Below are 24309 nucleotides of genomic sequence, written 5' to 3' on the forward strand. Positions count from 1 at the left end.
AGGACAGTACACTCCTCGGTTCACGCAGTGGCACTCAAACACCTCTGTCAGTGTGCACGGTGTGTGTTAATACCAACAATTACTGCTGTTGCGAACGTAACCCACTGTGTCTCTCATCTTCAAAAGGTCAGGACTATCCAGGCCTCCCTTTCATTTCCTTCCCACAGATCTCTCTCATTTTTCATCCCTCCTTAATTGTCTGGCAAACAGCTAAGCAGACAAAGACAAATATCCTATTTTCCGTGTGGATGTTGTAATGTCTGTATTGCCCCGTCAGATGTTTAATAGTTCAACACCTCCCTTTGCCTCTCTCTTTTTCTCAATGTACCTCTCAATTTTCTCTCCATTTCTCTTTATTCCCTTTACCTTTCCTCCCCCCTTCCTTCCTTCCTCCCTCCTTTTCTCTACCATGCCCATGCTTTGCACTACTTTTAATCATATAGCACTATTAGAGTTGTTTGATGGCGAGGCTCTCTCTCAGGCGTGGGGTTATGCTGCAGGAGCCTCCCAGTAAGATTCCGCCCAAGAGGCAGATTGCTCCCAGTAAAACTCAGCCTGAGAGGCAGTAGATCCCTGGCCAGTAATTAGTTCTCATACCCAGGCTGAGTTTCACCTAATTAGATGAAACCTATTAGTGGAGAGAATGGGAGAAGACGACAGAATGACTGTATAGTGAATGATAGCTCTCTTTCTATTACTTTCTTCTCACACTATTCCTTCCATCTTAATCTCTGTCTGTCTGTCTGTCTGTCTGTCTGTCTGTCTGTCTGTCTGTCTGTCTGTCTGTCTGTCTGTCTGTCTGTCTGTCTGTCTGTCTGTCTGTCTGTCTGTCTGTCTGTCTGTCTGTCTGTCTGTCTGTCTGTCTGTCTGTCTGTCTGTCTGTCTGTCTGTCTGTCTGTCTGTCTGTCTGTCTGTCTGTCTGTCTGTCTGTCTGTCTGTCTGTCTGTCTGTCTGTCTGTCTGTCTGTCTGTCTGTCTGTCTGTGTTGTCCGTCTGTCTGTCTGTCCGTCCGTCCGTCCGTCCGTCCGTCCGTCCGTCCGTCCGTCCCCGTCCGTCCGTCCGTCCGTCCCTATCCCTTCCTCTTTTTATCATAAAGGCCTGAGAATTTTTGACAGCTGGTTTGACTCCTGGCACTGTACGCTGTCACCTCCCTCTGATTGGTCTTTGGAGTAAATATATATATCCTATCAGAGGGCTTTGATGAAATTATTAAGGGATCACATACTCATTTAAAAGCCAATCTTGGCTGCACTCAGAGGCACTGTCTCGTGATCCAGCCAAGATGTTTTAAATATTTTATTATTGAGCTTGGTCGGCAGTGAGAATACATATAGACGAATAAACAATTCACAGTGTTTTCAGCAATAACAGTTTTATTTCGGTAAATCTAAAGCATGTGAAAGGCCTCAAGACCTTTGACTGTTAATTACATTTTAGGAGTGAGTGTTTTTAGACGCTTAACTAGGGAAATGTGACAAGGGTTTCAGATTTAATTTAGTAGAAGAAAGATGTGTCCATTGTAGGGAGAGACATACCACTAGCCTACCACTAGAATGTGTGCATATGTACAGTATGTCTATATCATTATCTATCTATATCTCCCCTGCCATCTAGCAAACATTATTATCCCACTGCGTTGAGGCAGGTATCCCTCAGATCAACCCTCTCCCTCCACAACTCCCTCTGTGTAACAGTGTGTGTCCTTGAGGCAGAATAGGTGCATGGTCAGCCTACTATCTAGCCTATATCTGCTCTGTCATGACTCACCACCAACCCCCAGCTCACACTCTCTCTCTCTTTCTCTCTCTCGTGCTCTCTCCCTCCCTCCCTTTCCTAGCCACACTGATTGTGATTGGAATGTTGATAGGGGAGAGGGAGGGAGGGAGTTTGCATACAAAGAGACATGCTGTGTTGATGTAAACACACACACATACTGGCGTAAACACACACATACTGGCGTAAACACACAAACACACACCATATATCCGTCAACTTCATACTCTGCAACATCTCAGTGAGTAGTCCACAGTAAGACCTCATATCTAGTAGCTATTGTGCCTCTGCAGGAAAGGCCTTTTGAATTAGCCCACAGTACTTTAGCCTGTCAGCTGATACAGGCATTGAGGAAAGCCAGCAAAGTAAAGCCTGGCTCAGTACAGCCACTGGCCCACTTTCAGCAGTCCAGCATTAAGACAGACACACACACACACACACACACACACACACACACACACACACACACACACACACACACACACACACACACACACACACACACACACACACACACACACACACACACACACACACACACACACACACACACACACACACACACACACACACACACACACACACAGTGAGGAAGAGAAATATCTTCCCACCAGCGTTGTAACAGAGGGTAGCCTTCACGGTGGCAGCATTGACTTTTGTCCATGTGTAATTAATTCAAAGAAAGGAGGAGAGACATCTTTTCCCTTTTCAGCCGCCCTCTCAGCCGCCTGTCCACCAGTCTATACCTACGAAGTGGAAGCCTCTTTTGAGTCCATTGAAAGGGACTGAGGGCTGGAGACGGTAGGCATTATGTACGGACCCAATTGGCTGAAAGCCCCTTGGGTTAGAGTGACAGTGGTTAGCTAGCTGGGCGCATGGCAGGCACAGCGACTGTTTCCGGCTCACCCTGGTCTGGTCTGTTCTCTATATCACAGTGGTAGTCTCCTGCCCTGTGGAAGAAACCTTGGACCGGCCTTGGTATGGCGCCCTGGAGCTCTAAGGATGTGGCAATGCTTTGACAGTTGAGAATGACCCATTTGTTTTGTTATTATGGGAGTGGGCTTGAGGAGTGCTGGTGAAAGGACAACGATCCAGCCCCCTCTTAGGCATTTGCATTGTATACTTAATGAATGTAGGTTAACAATGTTGTACTTCCTTCTTATAGACATTTTTTCCTGAATTCTTATTTGTGAGTACACATTAATTAGCATTTTTTAGTTACCATAGTTTTGTCTCTGTGCCCAACAAAATGGCCTTCTTTCTGAGTAAGCTGTTTCGATTTATCACTATAATTCCGAGTCATAAATCTGACTCATTGTCTCAGACTAACCCAGTAGGAACCTTACCCTTCCAATGACCTTTGTCTAAAAATAACATTCTCACTAGTACAATGTGATCATTAACAAGATGTAACCCCAACCGGTAAATGTTTTCTTAAATAAAAAATAGAACTTTAAATGAAAAATCCAATTATACTCTTTTTGTGTGTGTGACTGGGAGGGCCACACCAAATATAGCACGCTCACATCCTCTGGAATTGTGTTGCTAATAAGATAAAAGACAGTGAAATAAAAAATCTGCATTGTGACTCTTTATACCTTTTGGTCACAGGGCCTTGTTTTAAGTGCTTATTTGACAGTATTTTTTTCGACGACGAGTATGATTTATGTGGTTATTAATACAGGCATGTCAATGGACAGCCCTAGGGAAGTAGGGGCTTTCAACATGGTGGAGCAAGGAGAGAGAGGAAAAAGTGTCCTGCACAACATAGAGAAGCTTTCTCTTTCTGGCTTTGATCTTCTGGCCTAATTCATTATCACACTGTGGAACCTCTTCATATTGAGCTGGGCTCTGGAGCCAATGGAACGTGCTGCTCTGGAATAATCAGCTTCTCTCTGCTCTTACCAAGAGAACTTCACCATAAACTATATTAACTCTCTTTCTTCTTGAAATATCCATATTTGCACATTATTATATTACAGTATACAGAATTATTATTACTATGATTATTTGAACAGGGATAATGAACAACAAAACATCAGTCTCATCAAATAAAATACCATTTTTTTTGTCACATGTGCAGGTTTAGACCTTACAGTGAAATGCTTACTTATAAGCACTTAACCAACACAGTTTTAAGAAAAATAAGTATTAAGTAAAAAATAGATAAAACAAAAGTAACAAATAATTTAACATCAGCAGTAAAATAACAATAGCGAGTCTATATATACAGGGGGTACCGGAACCGAGTCAATGTGCGGGGGCACCGGTTAGTCGAGGTAATTTAGGTTATATGTACACGTAGGTAGAGTTAAAATGACTATGCATAGATAATAAACAGAGAGTAGCAGCAGCGTAAAAGAGGGGTCTGGGTAGGTTTTTGATTAGCTGTTCAGGAGTCTTGTGGTTTGGGGGTAGAAGCTGTTAAGAAGCTTTTTGGAACTAGACTTGGTGCTCTGGTACCTCTTGCCATGTGTTAGCAGAGAGAACAGTCTATGCCTAGGGTGGATGGAGTCTTTGACAATATGTAGGGCCTTCCTCTGATACCGCCTGGTATAGAGATGGCAGAAAGCTTGGCCCTAGTGATATACTGGGCCGTACGTACTACTTTCTGTAGTGCCTTGCGGTCGGAGGCCAAGCTGTTGCCATACCAGGCAGTGATGCAACCAGTGCTATTGATGGTGCAGCTGTATAACCTTTTGAGGATCTGAGGACCCATACCAAATCTTTTCAGTCTGCTGAGGGGAAATAGGCTTTGTCGTGCCCTTTTCATGACTGTTTTAGTGTGTTTGGACCATGATAGTTTGTTGGTGATGTAGACACCAAGAAAGTAGAAGTCTCAACCGGCTCCACTACAGCCCCATCGATGGGAATGGGGGCGTGCTCGGTCCTCCTTTTCCTGTAGTCCACAATCATCTCCTTTGTCTTGATCATGTTGAGGGAGAGGTTGTTGTCCTGGTACCAAACGGCCAGTCTCTGACCTCCTCCCTATACGTTGTCTCATCGTTGTCTGTGATCAAGCCTACCACTGTTGTGTCATCGGCAAACTTGATGATGGTGTTGGAGTCATGCCTGGCCATGCAGTCGTGACTGAACAGGGAGTACAGGAGGGGACTGAGAACGCACTCCTGAGGGGTCCCTGTATTGAAGATCAGCATGGCGGATGTGTTGTTACCCTTACCACCTGGGGGTGGCCCGTCATCAAGTCCAGGATCCAGTTGCAGAGGGATGTGTTTAGTCCCAGGATCCTTAGCTTAGTGATGAGCTTTGAGGGCGCTATGGTGTTGAATGCTGAGCTGTCGTCAATGAATTGCATTCTCACATAGGTGTTCCTTTTGTCAAGGTGGGAACGAGCAGTGTTGAGTGCAATAGAGATTGCATAATCTGTGGATCTGTTGGGGCGGTATGCAATTTGGAGTGAGTCTAGAGTTTCTGGGATAATGGTGTTGATGTGAGCCATGACCAGCGTTTCAAAGCTCTTCATGGCTACAGACATGAGTGTCATGGGTCTGTAGTAATTTAGGCAAGTTACCTCAATATTCTTGGGAATAGGGACTATGGTGGTCTGCTTGAAAAATGTTGGTTTTACAGACTCAGTCAGGGACAGGTTGAAAATGTCTGTGAAGACACATGCCAGTTGGTCAGCGCATGCTCGGTGTACACGTCCTGGTAATCAGTCTGGCCCTGCGGCTCTGTGAATGTTGACCTGTTTAAAGGTCTTACTCATATCAGCTACGGAGAGTGTAATCACATAACCGTCCGGAACAACTTATGCTCTCATGCATGTTTCATTGTTACTTGCCTTGACGCAAGCATTGAAGTAATTTAGCTCGTCTGGTAGGCTTGTGTCACTGGGCAGCTTGCGGTTGTGCTTCCCTTTGTAGTCTAATAGTTTGCAAGCCCTGCCACATCCGACGAGCATGGGAGCCGGATTAGTACGATTCAATCTTAGTCCTCTATTGACACTTTGACTGAATCGTACTACACCGGCTCCGACGCTCATCTGAGAAATTATGCATTGTACCAGATTTAGCCAACAGCTAATTTCCGTCTGCAAGCCTGGAAGCAATAATAATAATAATAGCGTGAAATATGGCCCGGAAAACATACCTCAATCCAGGGTTGAGAAATGTGTTGTACTCCGAATTGATAATGGGACAACTCTGAGCATTTCTCATCCCTGGATTGAGGTACGCTTTCTGAAGCCATATTTCACGTAGGCTCCGCGTTGTCTTAATATACACCAGGATGCTGTCTGACTCTAGTGTAGCTGTAAACAAGCGGGTCTGTTCTGCTGGTTAGTGAACATATAAACAAGAAAAACATTATATATTAACAGACAACATACAAACATCATACATTTATGAAATAAAATTACAAATAATAATAAAAACTAAGGTTAAGACATACAGATAAGTTTCCACACAGAAGTCATGTCATTGCACATAATAATCATCGGACACATTGCTATTGGACCTATGAGTTGTAAAAACAAATAGTGGGGAAAAAAGCCTAAAAATGGCTCACAAGGGTCTACAAACCTACTGTTCTTTTAACCACTTTTTCACCTTTTGTGTAAAAGCAATGACACTAGCCACAAATTCGGCTAAAGCTGTTCTACACACTGGAATTCTACAGTTTCCATTCACTGCTCCCCTAGTATGTGACCCTATAGATAGTAAAGTGGTCACTTGAGCAAGTCCATGTAAACATTTTTTAAAAGCCGCTTGGTCATGTGAAGTTCTATTTTTTCTTAACTGCTATGACTGATTTTATTATCAAAGCGTGCCAGTGGACTTCTGGTAAGCACTGTATGCTTTAGTGAGAAAGTGTTGGGATCAGATACAACTACTCTTACCCACCCCAAAATGAAAAATCCCCCCACCCACCACCCACCACTTCTCACCTGAATGCATTTCTTTTGTGTAAAGGAATTGGGCAAGGGCAACATTTGGGGTTGAGAGTTACCCTTTAACTTGAAGATACATTTTCAACCAAAGCTTGAGACCCTAAGCCTATATGTATTGTCTATTTTTTTGAACAATAGCTGTTGATGACTTCTCAAATGTTATATAGGCCTGAAATCACTTCAATAGCAACACTGAACAGTGCTTTCAGAAAGTATTCACACCCCCTTGACTTTTTAATAATAATATAATAATATATGCCATTTAGCAGACGCTTTTATCCAAAGCGACTTACAGTCATGTGTGCATACATTCTACGTATGGGTGGTCCCGGGAATCGAACCCACTACCCTGGCGTTACAAGCGCCATGCTCTACCAACTGCCAGATGGTGTTATATTACAGCCTGCATTTATAATAGTTTAAATTGAGATGTTGTGTCACTGGACTACACACAATTACCCATAATGTCAAAGTGGAATTATGTTTAAAATGTTCTTACAAATTAATAAACAGTTTAAGCTGAAATGTCTTGAGCCAATAAGTATTTAAACCTTTTGTTATGGCAAACTTAAATAAGTTCTGGAGTAAAAATGTGCAAGTCACATAATAAGTTGCATGGAATCACTTTGTGTACAATAATAGTGTTTAACACGATTGTTTTATGACGAGCTCATCTTGGTACCCCACACATACAATTATCTGTAAGGTCCCTCAGTCTAGCAGTGCATTTCAAACACAGATTCAACCACAAAGACCAGGGAGGTTATACATTACCTCACAAAGAAGGGCACCTATTGGTAGATGGATAAAAAAAGACAATGAATATCCCTTTGAGCATGGTGAATTTATTAAATACACTTTGGATGGTGCATCTATACAGCCAGTCACTACAACAATACAGGCATCCTTCCTAACTCAGTTGCCGGAGAGGAAGGAAACTGCTCAGGGATTTCACCATGAGGCTAATGGTGACTTTGCAACAGTTACTGAGATTAATGTCTGCGATAGGAAAAACCTGAGGATGGGTCAACAACATTACAGTTACTCCACAATACTAACCTAATTGACAGAGTGAAAAAAGGAAGCCTGTACAGAATGAAAATATTCCAAAACATGCATCCTGTTGACAAAAAGGCACTAAAGAAATACTGCAAAACATGTGGCAAAGCAATTCACTTTTTGTCCTGAATACAAAAGTGTTATGTTTGGGGTAAATCCAATACAACACATTACTGAACACCACTCTCTATATTTCAAGCATAGTGTTGGCTGCGTCATGTTATGGGTATTAAGGACTGAGGAGTTTTTAAGGATAACACATAAATGGAATGTAACTAAGCACAGGCAACATCATAGGGGAAAACCTGCTTCAGTCTGCTTTTCACCAGACACTGGGAGATGAAATCACCTTTCAGTAGGAAAATAACCTAAAACACAAGGCCAAATATAAACTGGAGTTGCTTACCAAGACGACATCGAATGTGGACTAGTTACAGTTTTAACTTAAATCGTCTTGAAAATCTATGGCAAGACTTGAAGACTATGGCTGTCTACCAATGATCAACAGCCAAAGTTTGAAGAGTTTGAAGAATAATTTGCTTATATTGTACAATCCAGGTGTGCAAAGCCCTTAGAGACGTACCGAGAGAACATGTATTGACTAAGGGGAGTGAATACTCGTGTAAATGAGAAATGTTTGTATTTCATTTTCAATTTGCAAAGATGTAAAAAAAACTGTATTTTGCACTGTATTGAATTATTATGATATCTCTCAATAATCTTTTTCATAATGGCACATGTAGTAGTCAGTTTCAAAAGTCAAAGCTAAGTTGGACTTGGTTAAAACCATGGATGGGAAACCAAATGGAAAGCTATAGATGGATTAACTCTCCTGTTGGAGGTCCTGCTAAGCCAATTGTTGTTGTTTTCTGATAGTGGATATAATATGAAAGATCTGACATTGCTTCAGAGGTACAAATTCCGTATATTTTATAAAAGGTTTGTCTTTGTTGAAAATTGGTTACCATTGTAAGAACATTTCCAAGATAAATACGCAACGCAGAGGATGAGAGGTCACTAAAGGTCAAGAGGACTAAAAGTCAATAGAGTACTAACGATCAATGGAAATATTGTTTTTTCTGTAATAGGGGATTATTGAACAATGGGTCAGAGACATGGGAGGAATTTCACTCCGGGACTCATAGCTACATGGCAAGATCTCATTGGTCTAAAATTGTTTATACATTGAATCTGAAATAGCATACTTGTTATTTGGCCATTGGCCCAGTTTTATTGCAAGGAATTCTAATTGGTCAACCACAGGCTAGGGCTGTGTTATAAACTACATCCTGTCCCTTTGTTCTGTGGAGAGACTCACGGAAGAGAATCACTGAGGACAGGGGAGAATGAACATCTACCTCCCCGCGTGATTTGTTCTCTTTGATGAATAAACATATTTTCCTCCCCCTGATTTGCTTTGAGGTCTGTGTTATTGAAGAGTAACATCAACTGATAACACTTGGTGCCGTGAACCGGATGAATTGGTCTTGAACAACAACAAGGAAAAACTCATCAACTGTGTGTTGATCCAGGGAAAAGAAAGAAAAGGCTGAGCGCAACTCACCATGGGATTCAACTATTAATCTCCTGATTGACTGCTAACATATTGCTGGGTGAGTCTAGAGCGATATAATATAATATAATTTAAAAGAACCAAATCAGGTTTAAAGAAGTGCATGCAATGAGTGATATGTGTCTGTGATGTATAAGGTTCAAGTCCTTTGTTCTGTTTGTTAAAACTTTATTATAGGGGTTCAGGTCCTCTATTAAAAGGTTAGAGTCCTTTTTGTGAAACCTTCTTGTTGCATAGAAGTGAGTTGCAAGTTGAGTGGTCATTTTTACACGTGTGGGTAATGTAAGCCTTCAACAAGATTTTGAAGGGAACACAAGTTTTATGGTAACCAGGCCCTACAGAAACAATTTGTATTCTATAATATAATAGGTTTGATATATATATGTACAGTATATATATATATATATATATATTGGGGTTAAATAGATATATAAACATAGAGATATATATATTATACAACTTTAGAAGTTAATGTAATGCCATTATGTGAGAAAACTACTCTGGAAAAAGGCGAGACATGAAACAATATTTTACGTTTCAAAGTAGAGAATTGTAGGCAAGAGATAATAAAGAAATAGTCACTGTTGACAAAGATGGAATATGGAATTTGTCTGATAGACATTCTCTGTATTTTTCCCCCCAAGCTTTTTGTATAACTCCTTGACAAAGACGGTCTTTAACTGTTTTAGCCGAAGTAAGAAAACAGGATGAAAAATTATTTCTGGAGAATTATGACAGGACATTGCAGAGAGATATAAATCGTTTGAGAGCTCTTGGTGAAGAGATAAAAACCTTGAAAGGAGAAATTCAACAATTACAGGCAAGGGTTGTAAAAAAAGAATCCAACATGTGAACCCTTTGTTCCCTCAATCTACCCTCAGGCTGAGTTGTGCAAGGATGATCGTGTTTCAAGCATCTGGTCAGCACTGCCTGGCTTTGAGTCAATCGATTCTGACAGCGATGATGAACAATGTCTTAGGCCAACCAGAACACAGGTTGTAAAAGTTAATAAATACAAACCTCCTGTGACAGTAATCACACATAAATCAGCATCTCCAAAACAGTTGGATGAATGAAATATGCACGAGAAATGGGTATGAAAACATAGGACCATTTGAAGTGTCATCAGTAACTCTAAAATCTACATCCTTATGATGGGTTACAGTTATTAGCCTTTGTTTTGAACAACTGTGAATGTAGTGTACTTTAAGAAGAGGTTTTTTCGAGCTGTAGGTGGTGAAGAGCAAGATGTGGCCGATGATGGAGAGCCATACATGTTTTTCTTAAGGGTCTAACCAATGCAAGCACCGAAAGTGTTCAAAAACCGAAAGAACCGTTTGTTGAATTTGGAGAAGGGTTTAGAGCAGAAGAGGTTAAACACAGTGGGTTACCCAACATGTAAGATGAAGATGCAGTCAATTCCTCCAAAAATGGGGCAATCACACATCAGCTGATGCAATTCATACATGATGATTTGCAAAAAAAACTTTTGTTTCCACAACTACGGACTGGGAGAGACAAAACTATGGTGACATCATCAACAGGTTGTCATGACGGGACAGAGACATCATTCAACATAATAAACAGGCTGTCATCAGAGTTTTGCAGGTTCCGAGTGAAACCAACAACATTATTTGTTCAGCAGAAGAGAAACCTAGTGAATGTCATTATTGCAGGATTTCTGGTCACTGGCAATGAGAATGTAGGAAAAGAAAACGTGTTCTTATGAGGAATTGCCAGGAGAAGCAGGGTCCGTCTAAGGGAAAATGGAATCAAGACAAAAGCCCCAACAACACAATGCTGATGCAGAAATGTAAGAAGCTCTCTCTGGCTCAGCATCAGAGTTTGCTGGATACTGTGGAGGGAAACTTAATTAGACCCCCTCTTACGTCTCATCTCAGCTGGTAAACATCTGAAATCAGATGGAATATACAGTGGGGCAAAAAAGTATTTAGTCAGCCACCAATTGTGCAAGTTCTCCCACTTAAAAAGATGAGAGAGGCCTGTAATTGTCATCATAGGTACACTTCAACTATGACAGACAAAATGAGAAAAAAATCCAGAAAATCACCTTGTTGTCACGCCTTGGTCATTGTATTTTGTGTTTTCGTTATATTATTTGGTCAGGCCAGGGTGTGACATGGGTTTATGTTATATTGTATTTTCGTATTGGGGTTTGTAGTATTTGGGATCGCGGCTGATTAGGGGTGTTGTATAGGCTTGGCAGCCTGAGGCGCTTCTCAATCAGAGTCAGGTGATTCTCGTTGTCTCTGATTGGGAACCGTATTTAGGTAGCCTGAGTTTCACTTTGTATTTCATGGGTGATTGTTCCTGTCTCAGTGTAGTGTTCACCAGATAGGCTGTATCTAGGTTTCACGTTCCGTTTGTTGTTTTTGTTTTTAATAGTTATTTCATGTATCACTTTTGTTTTTCTTCATTAACCTCTTAAGTCGACCCGCTACTTTTTCGAACATTCTGTTAAAAATCGCACAACATTTCAGCGCCCTGCTACTCATGCCAGGAATATAGTATATGCATATGATTCGTATGTGTGGATAGCAAACACTCTGACGTTTCTAAAACTGGTTAAATCACGGCTGTGACTTTAACAGAGCGTGAGTTTCATCGAATAGCGCAGGAAAACCTGATCACTGAAAATGGAAATAAATATCCTTGCGCTTACTTCCAGTATTTGTTCAAAGTGAACCGAATTATATGAGACCGAGGTTTCTGCGCCTACAGCTACCACACGTTGTCTAGAGTCTTGTCATTTGATTCGCAATTGATTCTTGGTCTAACCGGTTCAAGGGAACTCCTTCCTTCCGTTTTCCGACCGGATGTTTTGGTCGAGCTCTCTCGGCCATGTTTTTTTCCAGACGACACCTATAGAAGTTACATCGCCTCCTGATGAATTTTATCGCTTATTAACGTGTACTAATGCCTAAAGTTGCATTACAAAAGTATTTTGAAGTGTTTTGTGAAAGTTTATTGTCGACTTTTTGAATTTAAAAAAATGACGTTACGTTATGAAACGCTCTTTTTTTCGTTTATCATACAGTCTACATAGAACGATATCTAGGCTATATATGGACCGATTTAATCGAAAAAAAGACCCAATAGTGATTATGGGACATCTAGGAGTGCCAACAAAGAAGATGGTCAAAGGTAATGAATGTTTTATATTTTATTGTGCGGTTTGTGTAGCGCCGAATATGCTAATTATTTTGTTTACGTCCCCTGCGGGTCTTTTGTGGTGTTACATGCTATCAGATAATAGCTTCTCATGCTTTCACCGAAAAGCATTTTAAAAATCTGACTTGTTGCCTGGATTCACAACGAGTGTAGCTTTAATTCAATACCCTGCATGTGTATTTTAATGAACGTTTGAATTTTAACTAATACTATTAGCATTTAGCGTAGCGCATTTGCATTTCCAGAGCTCTAGATGGGACGCCTGCGTGCCAGGTAGGAGCAAGTGGTTAAAGGCATGAGTAACCACCACGCTGCATTTCGGTCCGACTCTCTTTTGACAAACGAAGAACGCTGTTACACTTGGAGGATTTTTAATTAATTTATTTGTAAATTATGGTGGAAAATAAGTATTTGGTCAATAACAAAAGTTTATCTCAATACTTTGTTATATACCCTTTGTTGGCAATGACAAAGGTCAAACGTTTTCTGTAAGTCTTCACAAAGTTTTCACACACTGTTGCTGGTATTTCTCCCTCGATCTGGGGCTCCACGCAAGATCTCAAGAACGGTGAACAAAAATCCCAGAACCACACGGAGGGACCTAGTGAATGACTTGCAGAGAGCTGGGACCAAAGTAACAAAGCCTACCATCAATAACACACTACGCCGCCAGGAACTCAAATCCTGCAGTGCCAGACGTGTCCCCCTGTTTAAGCCACTACATGTCCAGGCCCATCTGAAGTTTGCTAGAGAGGATTTGGATGATTCAGAAGAAGATTGGGAGAATGGCATATGGTCAGATGAAACCAAAATATAACTTTTTGGTAAAAACTCAACTCGTCGTGTTTGGAGGACAAAGAATGCTGAGTTGCATCCAAAGAACACCATACCTACTGTGAAGCATGAGGGTGGAAACATCATGCTTTGGGGCTGTTTTTCTGCAAAGGGACCAGGATGACTGATCCATGTAAAGGAAAGAATGAATGGGGCCATGTATCATGAGATTTTGAGTGAAAACCTCCTTCCATCAGCAAGGGCATTGAAGATGAAACGTGACTGCGTCTTTCAGCATGACAATGATCCCAAACACACCGCCCGGTCAATGAAGGAGTGGCTTCGTAAGAAGCATTTCAAGGTCCTAGCTAGTCTCCAGATCTCAACCCCATAGAAAATCTTTGGAGGGAGTTGAAAGTCCGTGTTGCAAATACATTTGCAAATAAAGTCATTAAAAATCCTACAATGTGATTTTCTGGATTTTTTTCTTCTCATTTTGTCTGTCATAGTTGAAGTGTATCTATGATGAAAATTACAGGCCTCTCTCATCTTTTTAAGTAGGAGAACTTGCACAATTGGTGGCTGACTAAATACTTTTTTTGCCCCACTGTATGTGAACATGACAGTAGATTTTTACATTTGCATTTACATTTAAGTCATTTAGCAGACGCTCTTATCCAGAGCGACTTACAAATTTTTGTTGTAGATATGGGTGCTGAAGTCACTGTATTGGCCATATCTTATGCAAAACACACAAGTCCTCAGTACACGGGCAAGAAGATGAGAGCAACAGGAGTGGGAGGGGTGCAGATATGAAACAGACCAAACCCTTATCAATTTCTATTGGTCCAATGAAGATTGATGCAGGGGTGTGGATAGGCTCATTTGAACAACCTATTTTAGGCCTTGATGTTATTAAGCAACTTGACACTAACATTGAACATTTCTGAAGGAAAGGTGACGTGGCAAATTAGACAACTGCAGGGATCTACAGTTCAGAATCATGCTATTTGGACTATGAAGAAAAATGAGTGTGGAACTTTGGATATGGAACCAGTGTGCTTGACAGGTGTTGCCCCACCTTGCACAAAACAATATCCCATTAGCAAAAGTAGTGATTAAAGATCTATGGGACATGAGTGTAGTTGAAAAGACACATTCTGCCGGCATGCTGTTGACAATGAATTGAGCTGCACAGGTCACAGCTGCTTGTTGAAACAAATGGTCGACGGTGTTGGAGGCTCCTAACATCATACAACGTGACACACCATGTAATCCAGCTACTCTGGTGCTTTCTCCAGATACCACATTACTTGAACACGACTGTTGTGAGTTGGTTTTGGATCAGCTCTCTGATGGGTTTATTAAGAGTCATCTGTTGGAAAACGCTGACTTTATCTTATACACAGACGGTTCAAGCATTGTGGAGGGGTGTGTGTGGAAGGCAGGCTGGGCAGTTACTACAATGGACAATGTGATAGTGACAGGGACGTTACTGGCACGAACATCAGCACAGGTGTCGGAATTGGTGGCTTTGACTGAAGCATGCAAGCAGACTGAAGGAAAACGCTAATATCTACACAGACTAAAGGTATGTTTTTGGTGTTACCCATGATTTTGGAAAAATATGGAAAAGCAGAGGATTCATAACATCACTGGGATGGCTCTACTGAATGCTTTGCAGTTACCTGGACATGTTCCAATTTTGAAAATGAAAGCACATGGAGAAATCATGAACAGAGAAGTAAAATGGGCCTGGGGAATAACTCCCAAGGGGGGGCATGACGTAATACCAGGACATATGTAACAGAGACATTAGGGCCAATATGGGCAGGTCCTTATCAAGTTTTGCTCATAGCGAGGTCAACAGTAAAAGTCCAGGGAAAATCACGATGGATACATGTCACTTATTGCAAGGTTTTCCATTTTGATGACAAAGTGGAGCCTGGAGAATTAAGAACGTATTGATACATAAAGAACTTACTTACCAATTGGGGGCCAGTCTCGGGTGAAGAAGCATAGTAAGATGATCAGAACCTGATAAGCTCCTATGTTGTACACAGCAGTCATCATATTAGGGAAATCAATTTCTCTTAAAACCAGGACATGTTACTTTCACTTTTTTTGTTTCCTTCGTTACAGGTTATGAGAGTCTACCGTCTGAAGCTGAAGCAATATTCCTTGATCCAAGGACTGTACCTGAAACGATACAAGATCACTGGTGAAGTGTTCATTAGATAAGTCCTTATCAACCAGTGGAATGGAAGAAGAATTCCTCACTTACCGGCAGACTGTCAGAAAATAATCTCTAATAGTTATCTATATGGGACTGATACCAGTGTGAAAGAGCTGGTCACTTTTAAATTACTTGTTGAATGATTACCTTGCCAATAGGACGATTGAATATTATTGTCTTGTGGACAATTCTTTTTTTTGTGTGAATTTCCTCTTAATACAGGATGTGGTAGGAATCGTAAGGGACATCATCATTACACCTGTTAATAACTTATTTTCTATAACTTTGTTTGAAATCTATTTCTTATTGTAACAGCAAGTAAAATACACCCTTTGTTTTTATTGTAGAAATGCAAGGTGTTTAATGTACATGATTTTATGCTTACTGCTAATGTTTTTTATACTGTCTATTTTGTCATGTTTTTTTTTCTTCAACATTTCTTTTTTAGGAATATTTATTTTTAAAATGGTCTAGAGGGAAGTGTAAGAATATTCCCAAGATAAATACACAAAGCAGAGGATGAGAGATCAATAGAGTACTAAAGGTCAAGAGGACTAAAAGTCAAAAGAGTACTAACGATCAATGGAAATGGTGTTTTGTCTGCAATAGGAGATCAATGATCAATGGGTCAGAGACGTGGGAGGAATTTCAGTCCGGGTCTCATAGCTACAGGGCAAGTTCTCATTGGTCCAAATTGTTTATACATTGAACCTGAAATAGCATACTTGTTATTTGGCCATTGGCCCAGTTTTATTGCAAGGAATTCTAATTGGTCAACCACAGGCTAGGGCTGGGTTATAAACTACATCCTGTCCCTTTGTTCTGTGGAGAGACTCACGGAAGAGAATCACTGAGGACAGGGGAGAATGAAAATCTACCATCTACCTCCCCGCATGATTTGTTCTCTTTGAATAAACCAATTTTCCTCCCCCTGATTTTCTTTGGGGTCTGTGTTATTGAATAGTAACATCAACTGCTAACACCATGATGACATAATCCTGTGGGTGAAATTTCACCCTCAAAACAACAGTTACGATTGATAACTTTTTAGAAATCCAATGTATTTTCCACATAGATTCCACATCACTATACGTTGACAAATTACATTGAAAGAATGTTGATTCAACCAGTTTGTGCCCAGTGGATGGTTCTGATCAAAAACGTTCAATTCACGCTTGTACAGATATTGCAATGGATTGTTTTTTTTATTTCTCCTGCTTGTGACCAACTTGTAATACAATGGGAGAAATATGTGAGAAAGTAACATAGCGTGCATATAAACCTTAGTTTAGCTTAGAATCATCACATCTTGAATTTTTATACTAGTTGCTGTATGTCAGTCAAAAACAAAAAGTGTGTTGGAAAGGTTTGTGACCATAATAGCATCAGCATTAGCAGCTCAGCTGTTAAAATGAGTGGTTTAGCTAGATATTTTCCCTGTGAGAAACATCACTATAGGTGGCATGGTATGATATATACTGTTGTAGTTCTCAGTCGAAAGCTGCCTAGTCCTGTGTATCTCTCACTGAGGGCAGTGGAGGTGATAGCTGTAGGCTGGACAGTATACCCACGAGACCCTCCTCTCCTTTCTTTCCGAGGTGCTGGGAGTGTGATTGGGGCGAGAGGGTGAGTAGGGCGATCAGACGAGCTCCGACACTCAGGAGCGAGAGGGCCGGGGTGTGGGTAGCAGCTCAGGACTAAAACTTTGATGGCTCAATTGTAGGCCAGACTGGGTGGAAGAGCCAATCAGGGCAATTCTTCCAAGCAAAGAGGCATGTCTTTGCTCAGACAGATATGTGATCTCTGGTTTTATCTACCTGAATGCTCAAACATCAAGCGTCACTCTGGGGAGAAAGGAGATATATTACTTTATTCTTTCTTTCTTATTTTTTGCCATCTTCCATCCATTCTACAGCTGTAGTTACCATTTCGTCATTAATGTCGAATATGTTAGCAGTCAACAGTGGTTGCCATGACTCCATTCTCTTTGTTCAGTGTATTCTTCTTGCTGAAATTAATATTTTTTTCTATGGTTCACAAATAACATGGACAATACACCAAATGTCTTGTCTCGGTCTGCATGTACTGTAGCTACTACCTTAGCACTGACTTCATATGGATATGTTACTATCCATTGCAACAAGCAATTTTTTGTATTGACATGGATTTCAGTGGTGAAAATGGCAAGGGACTCACAAAAACAGAGGAATGGCAGACATGATGTATTTGATACAAGATGCAGATTTTATATGATTCCTTCTAACCAGACAAGCAATTCATTATGGGGATCCAACATTCCAATCAACAGAACTATATTGCTCTCATTCTTTCTCCCTCTCTTCTCTCTATCATTTTGTTTATATGTCTATCTCGATTCACACTATACATGTTTCTGCACATATCTTTGATTAGATTCATTGATGCCTTGTTTTATATTGAATTGTAGTCTCATTCAATGCAGTGGGGAATTTCTCATACAGTATATTTTGAAAGTGCCTACAATGCCAAGCACAACCAGTGATTATATTCTATTCTTCCTTTACAGGAGAAAAAGAGCATTAAAAGTAAGCCATGGTTAAAATAACATTTTAAGGGCGGGGCAGCATGCTTTCTAGATCTGCACTTCACCCCCTCTTGCTTGTTTTTTTTTCATACTTCACATCTTTCTGGTCATTGGCAGACCACATCTAACATGGCATCTGTTTACTGTAACCCTGGCACTGGCAGCTTTTAACATCTCGCTTTTAACTTAGAACTGAGCTTGTGAGGTAGATTGTTCTGTCGCATAAGATATATAGTTTCTGTCACTCATCTGTTATTTTTTTATCTGTTTTTATGCAACAAAAAAATCATTAAGTAATAATACTAAAAATTAATAGTACCGGTAGCAGTTGTGGCATAATAGTAGCTCTATTGGTGATATTCATTTTACACTAGTTGCAGTGATGGTTTTAGTGCCGTATTCAATGTATACAATGTATCTTTCAGAACAAATAACATGTACTGTAATTAATCTTATTTTCCTTCATCTGTCTGGTAAATGATTAAGGTCCGTAGTATTAGATGTGATTGACTAGCAGGCTACCTAGATCAGACTGTGACTATCTCTAAATAAAAAATGGGCTTATATAGAGCTGGTTTTCACGCACTCTTTAACATACTCACACATGTCTACATACAGTACAGCAGCATACGCCCACATACAGAGTAGATAGCATTACACATCATTAGACAATGGTTTAGGAGCAACACAATTTGCACCCGCCCCACATTTTGAAGCATGACATTATTTCAGCTATGACTCACTGTTTTCAGTTTGAGATGTTGTCGTCGTTCGGTGCAATGTTCTTTTTTAACTTAGATTTTGTTTGTTTTGTTCATGTGGTGTGTGTTCTGCATGAAAGCAAAAGCAATTGTATCAATTAAATCTAAAGACATTTGCCAATGATACAATTCAAAGCATAATGCTTACATTAGTCACCAGTAACCATGGAAACCCAACCTAATTAGATGTATTTTTCTTGTCATCCAATTTTCAACGTCGAGATGTACAGACTAACGCATCTAATGGCAGAAAAATAAACTTCCTTTTAACAAATGTAATGTGTCCCATACCATAACCTAACAAACATAATTTTAAGATTTAGCATTTATATTAATAATATGTCCCACATATGTCCCACTTCGGCGAAACGGACCACTTTCACTAATGACCCTTCTCTCTTCTCCTTCCTTTCAGACACCCGGCCCTTGCCCGACGTAGCCATGACAGGCAAGTGCACCCGGGAATGCGATGAATACGGCCACTCTGACTCCTGCTGGATGCCTGTGCGCACGTCGCCTGAGCGCCGGCCCAAGACAACCACAACCCAACAACCAAAGCTTTCTACCTTCATGACTGGCGGTGGCAGCGGCAGCAGCCCTCCCGAGCAGCAGCAGCAGCATCCTGGCAGCCAGGAAGCCCTGGCCGCCATGTCCAATGGAGACCCCTCCTCCCACGTGATGCTGGGCAATGACCGCAACCGTAACCTGCTCAACAAGAAGACAGCCTCCTCCTCCTCCTCCTACGAGGGCTTTGGCTCGCCCAGTTTTAGCCCACCGGGGGTTGAAGAGAGGGTGGTGGGTCACCCCATTGAGGAGATCCCTCTGGCCCCCACCGGGGAGTACAAGCCCTCACCCTGCGGCACACTCACTCGCCGGGAGGTCTACCTGTGAGGGGGGCGGGGGAAGTAGCGCCATGGTACATAAACATCAACAATATAGTAGGTTACCACAACGACAACAACTAAAGACACTTTTTACTGTACCAAATGTACCTTGGCTGAGCAGGAAAGGTCCAAGGATAACCCTTCTCCAAGACAACAACAACAACAACAACATGAAACAATGCTAAAAGCTACGTGGATACAAGTATAATCCCTTTTAGATTTCAGATTCTTACCATATCCTGCAAGAGGAAGAAGAGGGTGGGGCTATTGGTGGGACTCAAAGCGAGACATTGGGTAACTGCTGCTGGCCGGCCAATGGGAACATTACTGCTGCCTGACCAACTAATTTCCATAAAACGTGCATGCATTATCTCTCCCTGACCCCACCTCTTAAAGACTGTACTGTACAAAAGAGGATCTTTCTTTATTTTCCGCTCTTTTTCTATAACTGTACTTGTGAACTAGTTTGAGTGTGTGACAATGAGATGTGTGACAAAGGACCGATGTCATGCCTTTTGGGGACTTACTGACACTCCCACCCTCATGCAAGCGTCATATAGCCTACATACAGTAATGTGTCATATATCACATCACGTGTCATGACACCTTTGTGCTACTCACTCTGGATTCTGGATTCTGCATTTCAACAGTTTATGATTCAATGTTGCTTTCTCATTCAAAAAGAGACCCAAACACAACCAAACAACAATAGACTGCGAAGGCTACTAGCATGGGGCATCATCGTTAACATTTGGGAAAGACTAAGCTTGAACTTTCTGTCCTGTGGATGAGACTGTGTGTATCGCCTCATTCATAGGAGAATATAATTAACAAAATGGACTAAATGGAGCCAATGTGGTTGGCAATGTCCAAGCCACAGTAGTCCCTGACCCACAGGGTGAATGAGGAAATGATGTCGAAGTATGCTTATTTACCAGTGTGCATATAATACTCTCTTTGCCTCTTTCATAGACACCTATAGAAGTGAACATTGGACATATACATCGATTCAGACCAATACTTTAAAGCTCACTTTCCCCTTCTCTCGCTCTCTTGCTCTATCTTTGGATGGCCTGAAAGTTGTAGACAAAAAATACATTGGAGATGCAAGTTTCTATCTAGAACCATGACCAATCTGAACTGGTTGGCGGTCTTTGCTTGAGTTGCGTAATATGTTTGTACGTAGTTGTGCATATATTGATTCCTATTCAGATGAAAGTTTCCCACACAGACAAGCAGACACAAATTCACACAAATCAACACACAGCTAACATGTCATGGTAGATTTGAGTTGAGTTAGTTGAGAAAAATTCTGGGGATGTAAAAGCATGCATGATAGGGTAGGTTGAGCTGGTCGAGGAAAGCTATGTTTCGACGTTTTTCCGTTAACCTTATTTTGTGTTAAGGTGTGTGCTAGAATGAGCAATAAATACCATATTGTACACAACACTGACATGACCACACTCTCCTATCACATAATGGTAAGATTAGTACTCTAACAAGGTCCATGTTCAACTGCCCATGAATGGAGATGTCACCAGTGGTGGAAGTACATTTCCATATGGCACATCGAAAATGAATTACAATCGAAAATACCTATTGATGTACAGTTACAAAGAGGTGTGGGGAAAAAGACACCAGTTTAGCATCTTACAAGTTAGTATGTGAGAGAAACCAAAGCATAGGAAACAACAAACTGGCATGAAGGTACATGGGAGAAACTACAGTACTACTACAAGTTGCTTTAAATACATGCATATGTGTAAGTGTATAGTGAGAGCATAGGTTGAATTGAGCACGGGTGCGACGTGTAGGCAAACGTGTAGGCATGTAGGTAAACTATTTTGGACAACCACATATACACAGAAACACACACAATATGAAGACATTGTGCCTCCTTACCCATCGCTAGTGGTCTTTTTCACTGGTGAGTAGGCACAAGGTCATGCCACCATAACCGAGCAAACGAATATCAGATAAATATCAGATGCAATGGGAACCCTTTTGTATGTTAGCTAACCCTTTGGTTCAAAACAGATTGCTTTTTGGCAGTCCACCAATCTGTAAGTACTACTTGTCGTTCGAAGAAGTGTTCCTATGCTTATAAACTGTATACATACGTACTTTTTATTGCATGTTTAAAGGGAATTTACTTACTCAGAAGGAGAAAAAAAATTGAAGAAAAATACAAAAAAAAAACTTACCCCGTGAACATGGATGTCCATCTTGTTGCTTGCTTTTGTTATACCTAAACTGACATTAGCCATGTAGTATGACTTAGTATATCAGTTAGAGGAGGAAGAAATGTATGTTTATTTAGCATATTTCTTTAACTTTCCATCATATTTCTTTGATTGTTTCTTTCATTCCTGTCAGACAAATTTCCAGAACGTTCCCCATTCCGCTGAACAAACCTTACAGTTATAACATACATCCAGTTCAAGGTTGCTCACCTGTAATATCTGAACTTACATAGTACAGTAAGACGATTTGCAACTTTGTACTGGCATTGCATTTCCATCCCCCCCCTTTCTCTCTCTTTTTTTTCTATTTGATATACAATAACAGTCAGAACCGTGGAAATAATCATCTTTATGTGTTTTCTTTTTTTATCATATTTTCTGTTGACAATTTGTATATTTAGAGTGCTTCTGTAAAAAAAAAATGTTTAAAAAAAACTAAACTATAGAGTGAATTCAAAATATGCAATTGTGCCTTTTTATACCAATTGGTATGATTCAATGTTGGTTTGGAATGGTACAAAACCAGTTATGCTGACATGCTTTCTAAAAGTAGTGGGGATGGTATTTATGTCAAATTTTAAATAACTCCTGAAGATTCTTTTACGATAGAGGAAAAATAAAATGACTTTCTGGCTTCTCCGGATGTGACCAGTCAAATGTCGGTAAAAGCCTGATACAGTAGATACAGTGTGGTACATTGATACAGAGTGGTCTTGATGTGGTCTTTATGTGGAATGTTCAAGGTATGAATCTCCATTCCTAGCATAGTGTGGTTTCATGAACCAAATTACAACTTTTTGTACTGCTTAATATTAGTAATAATGACAATATATTCTAACAATTATTATCCTATGGTGTTCTGCTAATGTACATGTTCAGTGCAACAACCTTATGTGCATGAAACACTCTTCCGGATTAATCACATTTGGGCTGGTAGAAGAAAAACTTGGAGACATTTGACTGTTCAGGATGCGAGGAAGCCTGGAATTGCTAATATGGAGGTTTAAAAAAGTTGCAAGGTAGAGATGCTGACAGAATACACACCTCAGGATGTACAGAAACCCCTAATACACACTCACAAACACACATTTACAACACATACATTACAAAAAAATTAAACAAAGTATTGGAAACAACAGAGAAGTAGTGTAGTGGGTTCTCGTTGTGTTATAACATAAAGGAAATTGCATGTCTTTTCGAGAAAGACCGAGAAAGGGATATAGAGGTAGGTAAGTGTTATATATATCAGCTTTTTTGATTAACTCTTTACTCAAAAATTCAATATGCTACTTGTGCTTACTACTGAATGTACAATATTATCTGATAGAAAAGAAACAGGGAGAAAATCAATTGGTATTTCCTTGACCTGGTAATCCACAGATGACTGTCAAGTTTGGTTTTTAGAAAAATATATTTTAAAAAGTATATTTTTGCTACCTGAGGTGTATGTTTAGTCAGCTCTCTCTTCTATTAGTTGTTCAGCATTCACAGTCTGTGATGAAATTTGTGATATTAACCATAAACTATTTGTCCTGCAACTTGGATGTTGATATGGAAATTGAGGAAACAGTTTATCATTGTTTATTATGATTCACTATGCACGCAGCTTAGCTGAACATGGCAAAATGTATTGAACGCAAGCCCACTTCTATTTATGAAATCTTTTACATAATGTAATTTGCTTTTGTACAGGTTTCTGTAAATAAACTGCTTGTCATTTTCGTCTGTGCAGAAATTAAAATATAACATGGTAAAACTATATGGTATATATTGGTTTGAATTAGTGTGGTTTCATACAAGCCATTAATCAACCACTACATATATTGACATTCATATTATTATTATTTTTAGTAGTAGTAGTAGTATATGTTTTGTTATATACTGTATACATACTAGTGCACTGGTAGCCAATCAAATATGCATACATAACCTCAAGGGAAAAGTTTAATGTTATTATAGAGTGAAACACTGACCTTTGTATGTGTGTGTCTGAGCGTGTTTTTGTGTGTGTGGGTCTGTTGTTCTGTGTCTGCCAGTGTGTGTGTGTGTGTGTGTGTGTGTGTGTGTGTGTGTGTGTGTGTGTGTGTGTGTGTGTGTGTGTGTGTGTGTGTGTGTGTGTGTGTGTGTGTGTGTGTGTGTGTGTGTGTGTGTGTGTGTGTGTGTGTGTGTGTGTGTGTGTGCTATCTGGCCCATATGTCTGGGTGATATATGAGGCGACCACAGGCCAGGTAATTAAGGATCCATTCCGTTCAGTTCCCTACGCTCTGATTAGCACCAACCCTAGCACCAATGGTGTCTTAATAGAAAACTATAATGCTCCGTAAAGTTACATCTCCAAAGTTC

General features: G+C 40.4%; 1 protein-coding gene across 3 annotated transcripts in view; it reads left to right on the plus strand.

Moving 5' to 3' along the window:
• LOC124007690 (protocadherin-7-like) overlaps positions 1-23725 on the plus strand; it is a 227639-nt gene extending 203914 nt beyond the window's left edge. The window contains exons 4-5 of one of the 3 annotated variants that reach the window (XM_046318379.1): positions 18061-18079; positions 19255-19394. In XM_046318379.1, the coding sequence (XP_046174335.1) occupies positions 18061-18077 (17 nt within the window). In that variant the 3' untranslated portion in view covers positions 18078-18079; positions 19255-19394. Of the gene's footprint in view, positions 1-15421; positions 16651-18060; positions 18080-19254 lie in introns of those variants that run through there. The other 2 variants (XM_046318377.1, XM_046318378.1) reach the window with 2 other exon arrangements.
• The last annotated feature ends 584 nt before the right edge of the window (positions 23726-24309 follow it).

The sequence above is a fragment of the Oncorhynchus gorbuscha genome, linkage group LG21 (assembly GCF_021184085.1).
Source record: "Oncorhynchus gorbuscha isolate QuinsamMale2020 ecotype Even-year linkage group LG21, OgorEven_v1.0, whole genome shotgun sequence".
Taxonomy (NCBI): domain Eukaryota; kingdom Metazoa; phylum Chordata; class Actinopteri; order Salmoniformes; family Salmonidae; genus Oncorhynchus; species Oncorhynchus gorbuscha.